Genomic DNA, 21,200 nt, shown 5'->3' with positions numbered 1-21,200 from the left:
GGGTGTAGCTGAGGCAGAAGTTCCTGGCAGATCCTGCAGGCTCACGGTTCCTGAAGGGATTGTCGGAGTGACACGAAGTATGAAGACTTGAGGGCCCTGCACTGCCCAGGGACGAAACCAGCAGCAGAGCAAAGCAACAAATAAAAGGTGCGTTCCTTAAAACCCCAACAGGGTCCGAGCCTCCTGGCTATCCAGTTCACTGCAGCGATGCACAGCAAACTTGACCAGGGGAAGGAAGCCTTGCTTGGAGTTTCGCGAACTGGTTGGTCCCACCAGCTCAAGGGAAGAAGATTCCTTGCAGAGCTTCTCTGTCGTCGAAGTTTGGAGATTCGGACCCGCAGCATGGCTTCACCGGGAGGTTCAGTCGTGGTAGTCGTCCTCTTCTTTCAGCTTCTCTTCGTTTCTCTCGATCCAGTGGCGACTCTGCCTTCCTAGTCTCAGAGACCTGCTTTTCATGCAGTTTTCCCCCATTCACACAGCCTGGTTGTCAATCAGACAGCAGGGTGGCTGTCCTGGCAGGACAGTCACCTAGCCATTCAAACCAGAGTGTGACTTGGGTTTCCAAGGGAACTCTGTGCAGGGGGCCTAAAACCCCTCCCTCACATCCTTTCCCCCCAGACTCTCAGGCGCCTAAGGAGGGCTTCTGTGCAGAAGCCCGCCAAAGAACGCGAACAAAGGAACCAAACCTGGTTTGGCGCGCAGAGTAAAACATGAGAAAGACGTTTACAAAGTGAAATGGCGATTAAACCCAGCCGGAACCAAATAAAAGTAAATGGGGTCCAGCGGATTTAAGTTCGAGGCTACCAATATAGCCTAAAACAGTACCAAGGCTATTTACATAGACAGTGGTAGGAAAAATATGGTAGATACCACTGCCACCAGCCAAATCTTAAAGAAAGGGGACCAAAATAATGTTCCATGAGAGACAGACAAAAATGGATAACTATTAACCCTTTCCAGTACTCTATGTAGGATAGGTTGTACTGGGTCTGTGAATTTAAAAAGACTAATAAAGTCAATGGCAACTTTACATGTTCTGGGAGACAGTAGTCCGTCCCAGAAAATGGAATTTAAAGTGGGAAGTCTGAAAAAGACAACCCTGTGTCACTGCACTAAAGGTGCTGTGGAACGCACAGTAAAAAGATGATGCCTATGGAGTAGGTGAGGCTCCACAGTCTATGAATACAAAAATGTTAAACACACAGCAAAAAACATGTTAGGTTGGGAAAAAAGGCTCACACTCTTACCAGGTGAAAGAAATAAATCCTAGAAATCCAGCAAAGCTGCTGAGGGACTCAGTAGGTAAGGGAAATTAGCCATTCTGGAGAATTCTCCCTAACGCGCATATGTTCTTCGTGTAGATTGGTGTGAGAGTGTCCCAACTGTGCAGGTTGCACGTGTGCTTCCTGTCTAATGCGGCTATGTCGTCATGGCGTCTCGAACGACCTGCAGCTTGGCTTGCGGGAACATCCATAGATTCGGTCCACATAACCATCTCCAGCCCGGTCTTGGTTGTCGGTGCTTAGATTGGAGAGAGTTTGTACCACTGCAGGGTTGAATGGTCGGGTGGCTGGGTACTGTTCGTGGTGCATGCTTATTCTGGGAGCAGTAGGGATTGGTGCAACCTCACACGGTCAAGGGTTACTCTGTCGGGGGTGCTTCTTCCGGTTGGGGGCCCCATCGGGAGGGAAGGGACACTCGGATTTTCCTACTTCAGTGTGTATTTTGAAGTGTATTTGAGTGTTGCTGTTATATTGCCCCATTCTGAAGAAGTCTTACTCTAACTGACTGATAAATAAATTAATAATTGTTTATTCAAGAAACCTTGTGTGTAAGAGTTTATTTGAATACTTGTCACTGTGAATCTCTGTGCAACTCCCCTGCAGCTCACATTGACCTCTCTTGAGATAAGCCTGGCTGCTCAACACGCTACCAACCTGTGTAGTACAGACTTATACCAAAGGTTGGTTTCCTATTGCCAGGAGGTCAGGGTTGTTGTAGTGCACCCAAAGGGTACTGCATACAATCTTGCCTAACACCATAACTCCCAAAATCCTCCTCCCAGGTTCTGATTTTAGGAATCCATTTTAACAAGAAGCTAAAAGATAGGGCATTTTAACAGTTTGGGACGCAAACGCGACTTAAGTTGATGACAGCAGGACAGCACTGTTTATAAAAGCTCAATAACAATGAGACATCTTGATATTCGATTAGAGTCCAAAAGTCTGTTTTTATCTTTGAAGAAAGTGTGCAAACTATGATTGCAAGTCTCCTAAAGTATGCCATTCTAAGGTGGTAGGACCTATTCCATCGAATCGCATGCCCCACAATAAGTTTGTGTTCTAGCTGACCTTTTGAGATTCTTGTCAGAATTGTTTTTTTGCCATGTGCATGAATGAACATACACATTCCTAGCAAATATATTGAACTGTTATTTTCAGTGGTAAACATTCTAAAAGGCCTCCCTTTTGCTTGTTCTACCTAGCTGTAAAGACGAGCAAGTCCACATCGGGACACTCTGACTTTCCAGGTAAAAAAAAAAATGATATAAATGTGTATATATATATATTTTTTCCTTAAAAGTTATGCTGGGCACAAGAAGGCAGCCCGATTGTTTATAGAAGGGGCTAAAGGAGTGAAGTTATGGAAGGTGCATGAATTAATGAGAAGTGTGTGTGTGTGTTTTTCTGGAAATTGTGAATCTATTTCGAATAGCATGCTATGCACATTCTGTCATCTGTTGGTGAATCTGGAGCAGTACAAGTGGTTTACTTCTAAAGTAAAAGTAGCCTTTAATAGTGCAAATATGCTGTTCTCTCCCTGTCACATGGGTGCAGGTACCCATAGTGCCCCTCTGTGCGAGTGCCCTCAGGTAATTTTTTTCCCCACAGTTGGTCGGTCGCAGTACTGAGAAAAGTACAATTTAAGAATCAGCAGTCACAAAATGCATCCAACCATTCTGACATTATACGCGGCACAGATTTACGAATGTCACTGCGATGGCAAATGTGCCTGCCGTGTCCTGACCCCCATACACTTGCCGTTACGGACAGGTCATACGAATATGCCTTTCCCACATTACATTGCTTTTATTGCATAGGCCTCCCCCAACCTCAATAGAGAAAACACCTTTTAAGTTTTGTCCCAATTGTAACTCCAAATTCCCATGATTAGCCATCCATACGCTGAGTAACAATTTTCCTTCCTTGGGATCACAATGAAGAGTCCTGCCTGCTTCTTAGAAGGTTAAACCAAAGACTCTTCTGAGTGGCATTCTCAATAGAGGCAGCAAGCACCAGCTTCTGCAAGGAGGGCCCATCTGAGATGGCGATTGAGTAACAGCAGGAGAGGGTCCAGGGCAATATCGGACCTTTCCTTTCATATGAAGTAAGGAGAAAAAGAAAAATAACACACATGAGGGCTGGGGTGTATCCCTTCCAGGGTGGTGAAAGTAGTACATCTACAACCATTAAAGTGGAAGGAATAGGAATTCTACCCATTCAAACAAATTAAATAAATCCAGAAGACTATGACATTGACGCTGCAGACCAAATAGCCACTAGTGTCTTGATTGTCATCAGATGATCAGTTTACTCACTGGTACAAAGGGTAGCTAACCTGTTGCAACACAGGATGAACAGGAAGATGAGGACTTCATAGACAATGCACTGGATCAGCCGAAACCTGTAGCATAGTGTACGCATTTACTTCTGTAAATAAACTCTTCTTACTTTACTTACACCAGCCACAGGAAAAGATGATGCCCAAAGAGAAGAAATTAAGGCCATCACTCACAAACCCACCTCTTTATTAAACGGCAGTTACAGCCAGACACTCATGTTTCAACAGGGCCTAGGGAAAGGCGTGGATCAGCAGCATCTAACACAGATGCACCCTCCTATTAGGAAAGTCAAAAGCCTTAACTGCCTAGGCAGAAAGTTGGCTACTTAGACCGCTTAGGATATATGAATTGCCAATGCTGCTGCACTTAAGGCATGAGAGAGTATAGTGGAATGGGGCGAGATGCAGCACCTCCTAAAGGCTGTGCCTAAGGGAGTCTGAGGAAAGGCTCACGGTGTTGTGCAGGAAGGGTGCTTGGCAGTGAATACTACTGTAAAAACAGCTAGACCGTGCAACACACCACACCACTAACCAGAAAAATGTGAGTTTCCTCAAATAGTCATTGTGACTAAGTTAGTTTCATGCCCGAGGCATAGGGCACCTCAATAGACACGCCCATTGATGGGGAGAAGCTCTTTGGCAGAGACATCAATGATGCTTACAAATAGCAAAGATGGAGTATCACACATTGAAATCACTGGGACTTTTAATGTGGTGGACATTTTATCACCTGTCCACATTGGGGCTATGGCCCCCACACCAAGGGTGCCTAACAAACTTACCAGGGTGTTCAAACTGCCCACCCGGTGTGGATGCAAGAAAAATATTCCTCCTTGTATACACAATACCAACAAAGCTGTTTCATGGAGCAAAGAGCAAGTGAACTGCTGCCACCATGGGCAGAGCAGAAGAATGGCCATGAAACCACACCAAATTCCCTCCATTACCTCCACTGTCTGGGAAGGATAACCACATTTGCCCATGTTATGCGATCGCATAACCGAAGATAAGTGAGTATTAAACAGGATCAGCCAGGGTTGCTGTGTAGTTTCATTCTGAACTGTTCACAATATCATCAATATAAAAATCTAACCAAACCAGAAAGTAACTCTTAAAGGCAGACTGGGTGTTATTTGAAAAAGGGACCATCAGGGGGTTCCCTCCTCATGGCATGCATTTGGTGACTTACTCCACTTACATTTTCAGCCTAACAAAAGACTTGCACCTGAGAGCATTACCTGACCATCTCATAGCCAACACATTCCTCAAACCTCAAACATTCAGGATAAGAACCTTGGAAGAGGTCATACCTCTGATAAAAGGGTGGAACTTCATGGCAGTTGTGGACATGAGTGATGCATGCTTTCATGTTTCAGAGCCATCAGAAATATCTAGAGTTCAAAGTAGGGCACAGACACAAAAAGTTCAAATTTGAAAGTATTTCCTTTTGGTATAATGTTGGCAGCGGGTATGTTTGCAAAGGTCCTCAGTGGTAGCTGCACATTTGTGCAGACAATGCATATCCCTGCCTATCCATATCTAGATGTCTGGATGAAAACCCTCAGAAAGCAATCTTTCGAATGGATTGTGTCCTCCCACGTATTCTTCATCTTATGATAACTCCATATTTAGCCTTAGCTGCTTCAGAAAAACCTTTACAGCGGGGGGCGCTGCGCATCATTGCCTGCCAACTTGATGTCCCTCGAGGGCCTCCGTCTCTGTGTCGATGCCATCAATGGTATAAGGCACGCACAGCAACTGTTACTTCAGTGCCATTTTTCTGCGAGAGCTAGCGCTTCGGATTATCATCGCTCTTCGGTTCCTTGTCTAAAAACCATTTTGTTTCGTGAAAATGACATAGTCGTTGGCATCATCAACTCTGAGATCTGGTTCAAGAAATTCCACGACTGTGCAGCGAAAATGTCCCTTACGGACGCCCATCGGGTGAGTCTATGGTGCCTGGGATCTTCTCATTCAACTTCAGACAGTTCTGCGGCCATGTATTACTTAAACAGACAAGGGGGCACTCACCCTCTAGGGCTGTTCATACTGTCCCAGAACATCTGGAAGTGGGCTCTGAAACCCAAGATGTTCCTCCTGTCACAACATGTTCCAGGGGAACACCCGTAGAGCACAAGTGGCGACTACTGGAGGACATTGTACTCCACGTCTTTGCAGACTGGGGCTTCCCAGAGGTCGACTTGTTTGCCACTCTAGAGAACGCCCAATGCTCAGATTACGCCTCCAGGTACCCTCCGAACTGCTCCAAGGGGAACAGTCTCTGGATAACATGGTCAGGGAAATTTGTCTACGCTTTTCCCCCCCGAATACCCTGCTCAACAGAATGGTGCACAAGATGCACCGAGAGCAAGTCAGGATGATTCTGGTGGCCCTGCCAGCCTAGGTTCTCCCATCTGATGGCAATGTCAGTCTCCCCTCCCAGTGTTCTCGAGCACCTACGTCGAGCCGACGTCACCGGGTGTTAGAAGTAGGACGCACGACACCCATAGCCTCAGTTCCGTTTTTTCCGCAAACGTGTTCGCTTCGGAGATCTCTGCGCATCTCGGTTCTTCTGAATTCTGTTCTTTCGGTTCTTCGAACCTGTTCGTTGTGAAGATTTCCATGATGTCTTTGGCTTCCTACACCCTGTGGCCGGGTTTTAAGAAGTGTCGGGGATTGTGGGTCCAAGATGTTGTTGACGGACTCGCATGATGCCTGTCTCTGGTGCCGCGGTGAGGGCCACGACACGGATGATTGTGTAGACTGCCAGTCGCTTACGTCGAAGGCCTTGCGGGAGCGTAAGAAGAAGCTTTCTGTTGGTAAGGTGGTCAAGCCTCGGAAGTTGAGATCCGCTGGGCTTTCGACTGACGATTCGAGGGGCGACTCTTCGCATCGTCGTCGTCGGTCCGGGGGGTCTCGGTCCCAGAGCAGGTCCTGCCATTCCTCTGCCTCTTCGAGGCACTCACGGAAGTGTCGTCACCAGTCTCCTTCCCCGTCCTCATTCGAGGTCTCCGCCCGTCGGCGGGTTGCTTGTCCCAACAAGCATTCCACTCCTGCGGAATGGGATTCATTTCGGCAGGACATGATGGCGATTTTTCAGTCGCAGGGCTCCGTTCTGTCCGCGCCGTCGAAGGACGCCGGCCGTGAACATGCTAGAGCCACCACCCGCACGCCTTCGGGCTCGGGAGGTCGGCGCGATCGGACACCTTTGAGGTCTCGCTCAGACAAGGCGGATCGCTCTAGACATGCCCGCTCCTGGTCTCGGTCCTCGACGCCCTCGAGACCGTCGGAACCTGTGAGGTCTTCGAAGAAGAAGGCATCAACGCCTTCGGCGCCAAAGTCGTTGAAGAACACACTCGGGGCTCCGCCCTCGAGGACTGTGTTGAAGCCATCGGCACCAAGCTCGATGTCGATTCCATCAACGCCTTTTGAGGCTGCTTTGTCGGAGGTTCCCTGTGGCACGGTGGATCCCCCTAGAAAGGCTCTGGCCAAGTCTAAAAATGTCTGTCCCTTTTTCTGTGCCCCCATTCCAACCTATGGATTATATTTCTGAGGTGGAGGAAGGGTCTGAGGAAGGAGGTTTGGTTCCTGCTGAGGTACCTGACGAGATTTTGTCTGGTCATAGCCAGTTTGAAGACCTAAGTCAGTATTGCACGACGCCAGTGGTTTGGACACCTCTCCGGAGTTGGACTTCGGTTGGCCTGAGCCTGGCACCCACACCGAGTTCTCGTACTGGCATCTTATGTCGAGTGTAATGGAATACTTGGGGTGGTCTGCGCCACCAGGGGATTTTCTGCAAGATGACCTGACGGTTATCCTTGACCAAGGTCCTCCAACTGACCCGGTACTGCCATTCCATATGGCCTTGCAGAGAAGGGTGGCAGCGGCTTGGACTGCTCCAGAGAGTCTCCCGGCAGTGAGCAAGTCCTTGCTGAAGAAATATCGTCCAGCCAGTAGCGACCCCAGCTACTTGACTATGCACCCAACTCCAGAGAGTTTGGTGGTGCAGGCGGCTACGGCCCCGGCAAAACAGGCGTCGTACCCCACCATCCCTCCTGATAGGGACGACAGGCGTTTTGATGGCTGGGCAAAGAAAGTGTTTTCTTCAGGGGGTATGGCTTTACAGGCCGCCAACTCCATGTGTGCCTTAGCACGTTTCACTCATACTCTGTGGAACTGTGTCTCTTTGGCGGCTGAACGTATTCCCGAAGGGGAGGAACGGGATGGCTTTCTTGCTCTTGTTCAGGATGGCAAGGATGCCATGTGTGAATCTGTTTGGTCTGGTCTGGACATGGCAGATTGCGTCGGCCGGTCCATGGCGGCGAGCACCGTAATATGCAGATTTGCGTGGTTGCGGAAGTCGGGGTTTGCTCCTGATGTGCAAAGCCGGCTCCTCAACATGCCCTTTGATGGTGAACATCTTTTTGGCAGCAAGGCTGACGAGAGCCTTGAGAGGTTGCAGACCTCCAAATCTGCACGAAGTTGTTGAGCGCTGCAGTTCGCCAACCTCTGCCTTTTCATCCTAGGGGGCAGCAATGGAGGGGAGGTTCCTTTCGATATTACTCATCCTTTAGTAGATCGAGAGGAGCTGCAAGTCAAAGGGGCCACTGTAGGAGTACCAGAGGTGGAAAGCAAGGTACTTGAGGTGCCAAGGGCGCTTGGGCAGTTGCCTCTTTACCCTCAGGCAATGCTGCAGCCGCTTCAGCTCAGTCATGAGGCCATGTCCCATGGTTCGCCGGTTGGGGGAAGCTTGGCGCAGCATCTTGTAGAATGGCGTGCCATTACTTCAGATGTGTGGGTTCTGGAGATCATAGCCAGTAACCCAAAGGCTACTGTCTTCCTTTCCGGCAGAGTCCTCACGACAATCCACCAGGGAATCTCTTTGAAGAGTCCGGATCCACTACTTGCGCAGGAAATACAAGCCCTGCTGGAGAAAGGCACCATAGAACTGGTGCCTGTAGCGGAGAGGAACGAGTGATGGTATTACCCTTATTTTTTGATTTCGAAGAAAGACGGAGGATTGAGACCCATCATGGACTTGCGCGCTTTGAACAAGCTCCTCAAGAAGGACAAGTTCAAGATGGTTACTCTTTCTCAAGTCCTCCAGGCCCTTTAACTTCAGGACTGGTTGGTGTCTCTCGACCTCAAGGACACTTACTTTCATGTGCAGATCCATCCCAAGCACAAGAAGTACCTGAGGTTCGCAGTTGGCGACTCGCACTTTCAGTTTCGGGTCCAGCCGTTCGGATTTACCTCCGCCCGAGGGTTTTCACCAAGCTCATGGTGGTAGTGGCAGCGTATCTGTCAGGTCCAATCTTGAATCTTCCTGCAGGAGTGATGCTGGCCCACCAGACCCACGGAAGTGTGCCCACCTAACAGTCTCTCAGCAGATAAAACTACCAAGCTGGCAAACCCAAGGGGAATTGGAGAACAAAACAAAGACAGATCTTCACGGAACTGCACTGATGCCCTCTGGTACTGGATTGTGGATTGCTCGCCTCAGTGTCTGTGAAATCTAGGAAAAAAAAATAACATATATGTTGATGTATATCTGATAAATATGTTTACTTGTTCTTTTACTATAATTTACTTTCTATTTTCCTAAAATACCTGTTGCCTATGCTTTTATGTTGATAGGCTTTCTTTACAGATGATGTTGAGCTGATACTTTTGTAGAACTCGAATGACTTCTAAAAGGTCAGCTGAAATGTCTTTGTTTTTTTAAAAAAATTAAATAATATCCTTAACTGAATTGTCTTTGACTAAAACTAACTTATAGTGCTTCAAGCTGAAAAGTCTGTGCACTCTTCTTTTCAAAAACAACTCTGCTGAAAATCTGTAGACTTGTGTGCACTCAATACGAAGACTGTTGTACTATATGAATCTGTGCTTGAGTTTGATGCTTCTCTTCTAGTCACACGAATCGCGCTTCTTACCGACGTAGAAAAATGACCTACCGCGCTTTTATACGATTCTTGCTTTTTTACAGCGAACCGCGCTTTCACCGTCGCTCTTATTTCTTGATCGATGAACCGCGCATCATCCGGCACTTGTAGATAAAAACAAACCGCGCACAGCTTCCGAAAGAAAAGACGTGTAAGCGACGGCACGTAATGAACGTAAGGTTCCTTACTCTAACCTTACCAATAACGGCAAAAAGCTAGATTAAGATACGCTCGCGCACAGAACTAGTTAATAGCTTAAATACCAGTACAGCCCGAACATAACTGTACTAGTAAAGAAAAATATATTTTCTTTTTAAAATAACCGCGCGAAAGTTAGTAGATACGTCGCGCAAGTAAAAAACTTAAAGAACACAAAAATATATACACGCAATAAACAGATATTAGATAATAAACAAATTCAATTCTGATAATGAAAAATTCAGTTTTTTCAGTATTTCTTAAAAATAATGTCTTTTATTCAAAAATAAGGCAAATAAAAACTTCACTCGATTTCATAAGTCTTGAAGGAGTGAATCACTTAGCTTGCTTCATCTGTATCTTCACTGCTTTCTCTGCTCCTTGTAAAGTCTTGAGTTCAATGACTTTTCCTCTGAAACTTTTGGAAATCTTTTTAAAACTCATCTAGTATCAGCTAACTATAAATATTTTAAAAATATACTCTAGAGCTAAGTAGACTGCGACCTGCCACAAAGACAGCTAAAATGAAAGGCAGTTTAGAACCTAGAGTAGCATTCCAAACTACCTCACAATCCATTTACACCAATCACTGCTGCAGGAAAGAACCTCCATCTTGCCTTGGAAGCAAGCGATTCCTGAATGTACATTAAGGAATTTTTTTGTACAAGTTCTTTTTCTAATTCCAACATAACCCAAACATAACACTTCTAAGTAAAACTACATCCAAAAGGTGTTGTAGCTAAATGATGATTTCTTATTTAATGTGAGCAATTGAATTTAATGAAAATTATCTTGGAATGATAACAGTATGTCTTTTGAGGTTGTGGACCTTTGAAACTCTAGAAATGTACCATGGAATCCTGACCGTATCTCAGGAAAGGGGGGATTCACGTCTACCCCTACCTGGACGATTGGTTGATCAGGGTGCGCTCTCCTGAGCAAGTCCTGCATCAACTGTCCATCACCTGCCACTCCCTTCACAAGCTGGGCTTCTCCCTCAGCTTAAAGAAGTCCCACTTGACGCCAACACAGCGGCTCCAGTACATCGGAGCGGTGCTCGACACATCGCTGGGGCAGTGTTTCCCTCCCCAGGTGAGGCCTCATCACATTAAGCAGATGGTGCACAGGTTTCAACATGCCCAGAGTCTCCCAGCGTTCAAGTTCTTGAGGTTGCTCGGCCTCATGGCATCCTGCATTCTTCTGGTGCCAGAGGCCAGGTTGCGGATGAGATCTCTGCAATGGGCTTTCAAGATTCAGTGGTCACAATTCTCCGGCAGGATGTCGGACCCCGTTCAGGTGCCGCCCTTGGTCGCCCAGGACCTTTTGTGGTGGGCCGTCGAAGACAATCTGATGACGGGGGCTCCATTTTGGCTACCCTGGCCAGAGGTGACGATCGTGACGGACGCATCCCTCACTGGATAGGGAACTCATGCCAACGAGTTGAGTCAGCAGTCATTGGTCTCCGTCGGAGTCCAGACTCCATATCAATCTGTTGGAGTTTAGGGCCGTCAGGTTTGCCCTGAAGGCTTTTCTGCCAACTGTGCGAGGGAAGAATGTCCTGATTCTGACAGACAACACAATGGCCATGCACTACCTCAACAAAAAGGGGGGCAGGGTCACTTCCTCTGTGCAGGGAGGCGATGCAGCTCTGGTTCTGGACCATCCACCAGGAAATTTCGATCTCGGCAGTTCATCTGGCTGGAGGCGAAAACGAGACAGCGGACGTTCTGAGCAGGCAGAGCGCAATCTGAGTGGGAGCTGGCTCAGGAGATTCTCCTGGAAATCTTCGCCCTTTGGGGGACCCCACAAGTGGATCTCTTTGCCTCCACTATCAACCGGAAGTGCAAAAGGTTCTGCTTGCGGGCATTTCCTCCAAGAGGTGCCTTAGGGGACGCGTTCGTAGTGGAGTGGTCCTTCCCACTGCTGTACGTGTTTCCTCCAGTCCCCGTCATCCCACAAGTGCTGCGGAGGTTACGGAGGTTCGGTTTCCGGATGATCCTCATTGCTCCGGCATGGGCCCCGAGAACATGGTACCCGGGCCTGCTCGACTTGTCCATCTGCCCTCCACGTCATCTTCCCTACCGGGACGATCTGCTCTGATGGGAGGGGGGTCAGGTTCTCCATCCAGAGGTCAGATCCCTCAACCTTCACGCTTGGCTTCTGAAAGGTTGCGGTATAAGGATTGGGACCTCCCTGAAGACGTGATGGAGGTGTTGCTTTCGGCCAGACGGCTGGCAACAAAGTCCCTGTACCATTGCCGTTTGAGAAAGTTCTGCGACTGGTGCAGGGTTAAGAATGTGGATCCTTTTTCATGTGACATTCCTGTGGTTCTGTCTTTTTTGCTTTCTTTAGCCCACAAGGGCCTGCAAGTCGGTACCATTTAAAGGTTACCTGGTGGCGCTGTCCATATTTAAGCGCTCGTCTGAGGAGTGTTCTTATTTCAAAATTCCTTTAATTTTTCTGTTTTTGAAAGGGCTCACTAATGTGTTTCCACCACACCTTTCCAGGTGCTCGGTTGGGATTTGAACCTTGTTCTAAAATTCCTAATGGGTGCTCCATTTGAGCCTTTGCATTCCTGTCCTTTGAGACTGTTGACCCTTAAAACTGTATTTTTAGTTGCGGTTACTTCCGCTCGCAGAGTGAGTGAGTTGCAGGCACTTTCTGTTAAGCCACTCTTCACGGTGTTTCATAAGGACAGGGTTGTCCTTAGAGTCTGTCCTTTGTTTCTTCCGAAAGTTGTATCGGCATTTCATTTAAGCAAGAAGGTCTTTCTTCCGGCATTCTATCCTCCTCCGCATCCTGGTAAGGTTGAGGAGAGGCTCCATAGGTTGAATCCTAGGAAAGCTTTAAGTTTCTACTTTTCACGCATGTCCCGGGTCAGAGTGGACGATCAGCTCTTTATAGGTTAAGCTGGAAGGCATTTGGGACAAGCTGTTACTAAGCAGACTTTGGGCCTGATCACGACTTGGGCGTTACCGCCGGCGGAATTACTGCTGGCGGTAATAGCCCTACCGCCGAACTCCCTGGCGCTAATAGCGCCGGATCACGAGTTCGGCGGTAAAGTAATTCCCCATTCCCCATTGAGCCCATTCGGGAATGGCCCATTCCCCATTGGGCTCAAGGGGGAAAATTTGCGCTCTTACCGCCGGCGGTAATAGCGCGAATTTTAGGCGGATTTCCCCCCAGCTAAGAGCTGGGGCGAAATCTGCCAAAGTCCTCATTTGGTGGACCCTTAAATCCAGCGGTATTAGCGCTACCGCCGGATTTAAGGGTTACCGCCAAAGTCGTGATCAGGCTCTTTGCCTGGATGGATTATCTTGGCAATTTCTGAATGTTACCGCTTTGCGGGAAAGGACCCTCCGGTAGGCTTACAGGTCCATTCTACTAGGGGTATGCCTGCCTTTACTGCCCTGCAGAGGGGTGTTCCTATTCGTAACATCTGTGAAGCAGCCACTTGGGCTTCGGTCCATACTTTTGTAAGACACTACTCCCTAGATTCTATCCATGGGCATGATCTGGCCTTTGGCAAGGCGGTCCTTTACTATGCAATTTGATTGGGAATTCTACATTTCTATATTCGAAATTCTTTTTCCCTCCTCCATACGTTGGTACTGCTTTGGGATTCTGTCATAGATATGGAATACGTCGGAGGACCCACTCCCCTCGAAGAACAAGTTACTCTCTTACCTGGTAACGTTCCTTCGATGGGATGGTCCAACAATGTATTCCATATCGCTCCCTCCCTACCTGCCCTGCTACAGAATTTCTTATGCGTTTGCAGCTTACGTGTCTGCAAGGCTTTCTGTGGTCGTACTGGTAGAAGATTAGTGCCACACGGTCTGGGGGGAAAAAAACTACAACTGAGGCTACGGGCGTCGTGCGTCCTACTTATAACTTTCGGTGACGTCGGCTCGACGTCGGCCCTCGAGGACAGCGTACCAACGCCATCGCTGCAGGACACAGATGCTGAAACTTTTCTGAAGCAGCACAGCTGTGGTGATTACCTGTCATAGATATGGAATACATCGTCGGACCATCCCATGGAAAGAACGTTACCAGGTAAGAGAGTAACTTGTTCTTCTACTGTACTGTCGGTAATAAGGTGCACTCAAGAAACTTAGAAGAAATACATTGATCACATTTACTCTGCAAACAAACACAAGATAGTAACTTTAAGGAAGGAACAGTGTTAATCAATTCTTAGCACAGCTTAATGTTAGAGACAGTTTCTTTGCACAGCAAGCCTTTTAGAGTCCAAAATGCAACCGTAGCTAAAAGGCAGTTTGGAAAGGCTCAACATCTTGACAAGCAGCAGAGCAACTAAAACTCCTCAGGATATTTTTGTCTTTACAAGGAAGCAAGATGTAACCAACGTTGGAGACCCTTGAAAAAGGACTTGTGAATGGGACATAAGTAAGAGCTTGGCCAGAGGTAAGAGTGGACACCCTTGGACAAAAGCTATCTGCACTCCAGCTCTCTGGATTCAGGTAAGCAATACCTTATACTCCTACGTCCCGTCCCCTTTCTCCATACTTTTGTGACATTCCATCCATCAAGACAGGACTGGAGCACTTTTGAAGCATCAAAAATAACTTTTTGTCCTCCTTTTATTTTTGTGGGGCCACCGCACGTGACCGTAGCCCCACCTTCCTGAGCTCTGACCCACGCATCGCCCGTCAGTCCTTTTCTTCATGCGGTCGGGGTCGGACGCATTTGCATCGTAGGGAATTTTCCACACTTGTCCATCTTCCTGCTCTGGTTCCACTGTCTTCTTTCCTCCGTCTATGCTGGCGCGTCTGGGATTCATGTCCTGTTCTTTGTGCAAAATTAGTTTTGCGAGGGCGGATTTACATTCTCTCTGTCTGGTTTGCTTGAGCCCGGAACATCGGTGGGACGCTTGTTCCTACAGCGACTCTCTTCTTGCGGGCACTCCAGCGTATGCTCGTCAGGTGGGAGGAGGTGTTACAGCAGCTACCGCCTCCTCATTTATAGCAGTTCATGGATGAGAAAAGGAAGCATCAAGTAAGTTCCTTCCTTTTTAGGGCACCCGGCCAGGGGACTCCTTCCCGGGGTCTTCTGGTTCTGGGAGGGGTCCAATTGGTTCTGGTACCAGGGTTTTCCCTGAGGTGTCCGCAAAGGGATCTAACCTGGATTCCAGAGTTTTCTCCCAGGCCCCCAGTCAAAGGGCTGGCAAGCCCGATTTCCCTGTGATGTTCCCCATCTGGGGGCCAAGACTAAGCCCAACATTTCTGGGGCTGTTTCGACCGGGTTTATTCCTGAGGTTTCGAAGTCTGAGACTAAACGTACCGAGCCTAGTCTTGAGGTTTCCTGTACAGTGACTAAAGCTATTGCGGTTAACCCTGAGGATCCCCAGACGGGGGCTATAATTCAAACCACCAAGATCAAGGGGCCTCATTTAGGGGCTCTGGTTGTGACCCTATACCTTCCCACAAACAATCTTGTGGTTGTACCGATCCGAGGGGGAAAAGGAGGGCAAAGGCCCAAAGTCTTCAAATACTAGCCCTGCAGAGGTTCGCTCACTGAGGGCTAATTCTTCCGCAGAATCCAAAGGGGCTCAAAAATGATCTTGATCTGCTAGTACCGGCTCTGCCAAAATTCCCTGTCACAGGTCTAAAACGGATAAATAAGCCCTTGCAATCCCCGTAGTGAAAATAGCCTCACTGAAACCTATGAAGCAGATCACTTCAGGCAGTGACAAAATGGCGGATCAACCCGGGCGGTCTGAGGCAGCCATTTTGACTAGCCCTTCCACACCTACATTTTCCACGGCTGGTACCGAGGGGCCTATCTTTGGGATCGAGCAGCATTTTCCACGGAATGTGGATAATAGAAATCCTTTTCGCCCTCCAATGGACTGGCGTGCACAGGTTCCACTGCCACACACGGTCTCGCTTCCTCCTGCATCTGCTCCCGTAGTTTATGTGGATCCAGTTGGTGGAGCGGCATCTTGGACACCAGCCTCATTACAATCCTGGGGGCATGCCCCTCCAGAGCGGGCTCTACCCACTCCTATGCCTAGACCCTTCCCTGAGGATTCGTTCTTTGGCAAATTCCTCTCAAGCCGTAGCCTGCTCCTCCCACTCCTCAGCAGGTTTCTGTGGTGCCTCCTCCTGCTCCTGTTCCAGTGGGGCCCCCTCCTATACTGCCACCACTTCCTCCATGTTCACCAGTGCTTAAGGCGCCAGTTGCACAAACAAATATGCCCACAGTGTCTGAAGTATTGCATGCTGCGGATCAGTTTTCTGCTCCCTCCACAACTGAAGAGGACCAAGCGGACCAGGAGAGCAAAGACCCGCCCCACTCTGTCAGAGCATTTCATGACCGGGTCTTGGATATGATGGCGTTGCTGGATATTCCAATACCTGAGCCTCCGGCTCCACTAGAAGGAGTACTTTCAGGAGCGTTCAATCTTACGACAAAAGAGCACACTGGCCTCTTCCTTCAAAAGGATGTGCTTGCTGAAGCCTGAAAGGTCTGTGAGAAACCTCATTCTGGGCAGCACGTAAATAAGAAAATTGACACTCGCTACAATCTACATTCGTCAGATGGTAGAGGTACCCCGGGTATTGGGATTCTGCAGCCTTGAAAGTTACAGCAAGTTGGAGGTTGCACCAAAATAGTTCGTCTTGCGCCTAGTTGGTCCCACCAGCCTAAGGGAGGAAGTTGTCCTGTACAGGTCTTCCCAGTTGATTCGAAAACGGGGTCCGCAAAGCTGCAGGGCTTCAACTGGCACTTTGCGGTCCAGGTGGGTGCCGCTGGCGTCTCTTCACATCTCCTTCATCGGATGTTGTCCTCCAGTGGTCAACTCTGCCTCTAGTCCCAAAAACCTCACTTTTTATGCAAGTTCCCATTCATTCACAGCCCTAGGCTGTCATTCACCTAGCAGGATGGCTATCCTCCAGGACAGCCAGCCGGCCAATAGAAACTGGTTTCACTCAGGCACACCTAGAGACAAAGGACAGGGAAGTTTTGGTACCCTCCCCTACTTCCTGCCTTTCCAGACACACTGGAGCCTGTGCGGGCTTCAGGGCTGAAGCCTGCCAAAGGCAAAACACACAAAGGACTCTAACCCGATTCAAACAAGAGAGTAAAAGCCCAGAAGAAACTAACTAGAAGACTGGGCCATTTTGGGAAAAATGTCACCCTTGGGTGCTGTACTGCAGCTGAGGAGTCAGCTTGGAGATACATGGCACAAGGTAGTAAAAACGAAACCACTTCCACTAGCCATTCAAGTGGGTTATTGTAACAAAATGTTAAATGAGGAATGGGTTAAAGGAGTTACTAGGTAAGCCCTCAGCACTCCACAAAGGGTGGTGCGTGCTGGACCCATTAAGGAATAGGTAAGTAAGACAGGGGTCATCTTACTATTCTTGGGACCAGTAGTTCACCCAAGAAGGCTTTTGCCGCCACTTTCTCCGCCCCCCCCCAGCCCCCTCCACTTTTGGCTGTCTCACATGCTGACACAGCCCTGTCTCTGCTCTACTCTTCAATTTCTGATACTCTTGATGCTCTTGCCCCTGTCATGAGGATCCATTTGAAGTCCAAAGCCAAGTGCAATTTCTGGTATGACTCTGACCTAGCTACACTTAAACGTAAGTGTAGGGCGGCTCAGAGGAAATGGAGGACTTCCTGTTCATCCCCTGACAAACTGGCCTGTCGCCTGCTACAAAGGCAATACCGACTCTGTCCTCACCAAGAAGAGAGTCCACATTGAAGCTCGTGTTTCTGCGGCATCTAACAACTCGGCCAAACTCTTTAAAATCTGCAAGGAGCTGGCCAACTCTGCTGCAGTCTCTACCCCTCCTGTTGCCTCCCAGGCTCTTTGCAATGCCCTTGCCTCTCACTTCATTTCAAACACCCAGGACATCCTGTCCACCCTCAACTCTCCTCTCCCCTCCATCTGTGCTTGCTGACCCTCCTTTAGCCACCCCCACCATCCTTCTCGTCCTTTCCTCTTTTCTCCCCTGACGAGGTCGCTAGACAAGTCCGATCTATGAAAGCCTCGTCAGAACAGCTTCCTCTCTGTTCCTCTAAAACCATCAAGGACCACATTGACCCTCTCGCTCCGGCCCTTGCTGATTTTTGCAACCACTCCTTTGCCTCAGGAACTTTCCCCTCCCCACCGAAGCACTCCGTTGTGCATCCTCTTCTCAAGAAACCCACAGCTGATCCTTCTTGTCCAGCTAACTATCGCCCAATTTCCATTACTCCCTTTCTGGGCAAACTCCTGGAAAAGTTGGCCATCTCTCAGCTTAACCTTCATTCCAATTCTGTTGGCTGTCTCCCTGACCACCAGTCTGGCTTCACAGCTGCCAGAAGCACGGAAACTGCTCTCCTGAACATCTGTGAAGATCTGCTCTCCAACCTTGACTCTAACATTCCTTCTGTCCTCATCCTCCTCAAACTCTCTTCTGTCTTCGACACGGTCAACCATACCATCCTGCTCAACCATCTCTGTGAGAACCTGGGTATCACAGATCAGGCTCTGGCCTGGCTGACCTCTTTCCTCTCAGATCGACCCTCCCAGGTCCAACTTGGGTCCTTCCTTTCATCTATCTTCCGCTCTACCTCTGGTGTTCCCCAGGGGTCTAACCTCTCGCCCTGGCTTTTCAACCAATACCTGGCAACTCTCGCCCACTGCATTGCCATTTTCTGCTCAAATTTCCAGTGCTACGCTGACGACAATCAACTCATTTTCAGGCTGCCCTCTGCCACCTCCTCTCCCTCTCTCATCTCTGATTGCCTAACTGCAATTCAAGATTGGTGTGCCGCCAAAGATCTTTGTCTGAATGCCCGCAAGACGGAGATCCTCCACATCAGCACACCTTCACCATCCTTTCCTCTCACTCTCTGGCCGGCCTCTCTTGGCCCTCCTCCTACCCCCACCTGCGAGGCTAAGAATCTTGGGGTCATCTTTGACTCCACCCTTTCCTTCTCTGCCCATATCTCAAATTTCCTACTGCACCTCCTCAGAGGTACTCTGCCTTTCCTCTCCTTCCCCCAGAAGCGCATGGTATCACAAGCTCTGGTTCTCTCTTTGTTGGACTATTGTAACAGCCTCTTTCTAAATCTACCTGCCTTTTCTCTCCGCCCTCTGCAACTAATCCGGAACAGGACTTCGAGATTTGTCCTTGGCCTCAAGCGCTGGGATCGTACCTCTCCAGCTCTGAAATCTCTCCATTGGCTCCCAGTGGATGCGAGGATTAAATTCAAAACCCTCTGCATTGTCCACAAGGCTTTCTGGGGCCTGGGTCCAAAATAGCTTCAGCTATCCCTCCGCAAATACCTCCCCTCTCGAGCTCTTCGCTCCTCTACCTCTAACTCCCTCAGGGTCTGTCGTTTTTCAAAGAAATGAGCTGGGGGTAGATCTGTCTTCGGCTGGGGCCTCCCTCTGGAACAGTCTCCCTGCCACTCTAAAACTTGAGGAGAACCATCTCCGGTTCCGGAAGCACCTCAGGACCTTCCTCTTTTCTTCTGCCTTCGCTCCCCCTCTCCCCTGCTGATCCGTTATCTCTTGGCACCATGCACCTGGCCACTCTCTGTCCTCCAGGCCCAGGTACCTGCTCCCCCTGCCACCCTCCCGCACTGCCTCTGGGCCACCCCTTGCACTGGGGTCTGTATCTGTAACCATACAGCCCCCCCTATTTCTTCCTGCACTTATCAGACCTACCCTGTCTGCTGCCTTTGACCTAGCACTTGCAAAAGGCTGCCTGCACTACCACTGTTTGTTGCATTTATTATTTATTTATTGATATTTATCTGTTTCTCCTCTGCTTCGCACTTTCCACTTCTCCCCCCTTCCATGCACTTTTCCCCTCCCACTCTCCCATGCACTTGCGCGTTCTCAATGTCACTGGGCCTAGTAAGATTGCTGTTTTGTTCTCGCCTGTTGCCCTCCCCTCCCTTGCCTTGTCGCGCTCTGAAACACTTGTGTACGAGCGCGATAGAAATAAAATAAAAATATCAATATCAAAAAGAAAATGTAGTTAAACTTTAAGAGAAGTCCAGGGGACTTCTCGGTGGCACTGCACAAAAGGTGCTTTTTGTCACAATGCATTAGCAGATGCCTATGGAGTTTACCAGACTCCATAAAACAGTATGAAACACAGAAAATCATAGTTAGGAAAACACATAACTGAGTGAGGAAAAGTCCCACTCGCTCAGGAGTTAAAATTAAAAAGCCTTGAGTCCAACAAAAGAGCTGGGGGTCTCTAAGGTAAAAGGGAATTGGCACAGAAATTAAAATTCTTCCTAATACTACCCTTGACTGCATGTCCACTCCCTTCACCAACGGTAGTGGATGCAGCTACGCTCCAGTCTAAGCTGTCCTCGACATCCTCCATAACTGCCTCTTGGGTCCTTTCCAAGGAGGGCAAAATTCTTGTCATCGGGAAAAAGGTGTTTTCCAATTCAGGTCTTCAGCTGCGGCAAGCGAATACCAAAGTCATCCTTGCTGCAGCGAATCTCAAGCCGTGGAAGGAGCTTTCCGAATTTCAGGAATGTATCCCACAGGACAGGCTGGAAAACTTTAAAGAGGGCCTACCCGATGCCAGAGTTCTGGCTCAGGACCTGCTAGAGGACGCAGCCCATCATATAGGCTTGGGCCTTATGGTTTGGGTAGACATCTCCCGCCAAGCGTGGCTGCACCTGACAAAGTTCCCAAAAGAGGTTCAGGACAAGGTACTCGACCTTCTCTTTGAAGGTAAAGAGCTTTTGCACTCTTCCATCGATGAGGAAATCAATAAAACAAAGGCAAGCATGCAAATAGCAAAATCTTTGTTGCTCCTTGCAAAACCCCCAGCTAAAGCGCCCTATACGCAGAGGTCAGGGACCCTAACAAGGTCCTTCTCAGGTTTCAGAGGGTTGCAGGAGTGTTGAGCACGTTGGGCAGAAGGTTACTCCGGTGCACCTCAACGCAAGCAGCAAAGGCACAGTGGCCGGTTTTTCTCTCTGTTAGTAGCATCCTCTTCAGCAACAGATGGTCTCGCCGCTGACAAACCATCGAAATTATGCTTGCCATCGGTCACACTAGACTCCGGTGGGAAGACGTATATCGTCTCATCTGGAGGCGTGGCAGACCATCACAGAAGACTGATGGGTTTTGTCCGTCGCCCAAGCCCTCCCTCTCACCCTCCTCTTCAATAAACTGGGTCTCCCTCCCTCAAAGCCGAGGTACAGAAGCTTTTCAACCTCAGAGCGGTGGAACCTGTTCTTTTGCACAAGCAAGAGGAGGGCTATTGCTCCAACCAGAATGATCTGCACACTATCCTCTACCTCTCCAACTTCAATCTTTTCTTAGCCCAAGAGAAATTCAAGATGATCACGCCCAGCCAGATAAGGTCCTCTCTCCGCAAGAACGATTGGCTGCATGTGATAGATCTTCGGGACGCTTACATGCATATTGAATTCTGCCGT

General features: G+C 48.7%; 1 protein-coding gene across 4 annotated transcripts in view; it reads left to right on the top strand.

Moving 5' to 3' along the window:
- The window catches only part of CHD2 (chromodomain helicase DNA binding protein 2), a 1,289,637-nt gene that overhangs the window by 357,448 nt on the left and 910,989 nt on the right, over positions 1-21,200 (top strand). For 3 of the 4 annotated variants that reach the window (XM_069625070.1, XM_069625072.1, XM_069625069.1), the window contains one exon: positions 2,486-2,530. The exons of the other annotated variant lie outside the window; for it this stretch is intronic. In XM_069625070.1, the coding sequence (XP_069481171.1) occupies positions 2,486-2,530 (45 nt within the window). The remainder of the gene's footprint in view (positions 1-2,485; positions 2,531-21,200) is intronic. 4 annotated transcript variants of the gene reach the window in all.

Source organism: Ambystoma mexicanum, chromosome 11 (assembly GCF_040938575.1).
Source record: "Ambystoma mexicanum isolate Mex_15411 chromosome 11, UKY_AmexF1_1, whole genome shotgun sequence".
NCBI classification, from domain to species: domain Eukaryota; kingdom Metazoa; phylum Chordata; class Amphibia; order Caudata; family Ambystomatidae; genus Ambystoma; species Ambystoma mexicanum.
The sequence above is the reverse complement of the archived record's forward strand: the minus strand, read 5'-3'. Positions and strand labels throughout refer to the sequence as shown.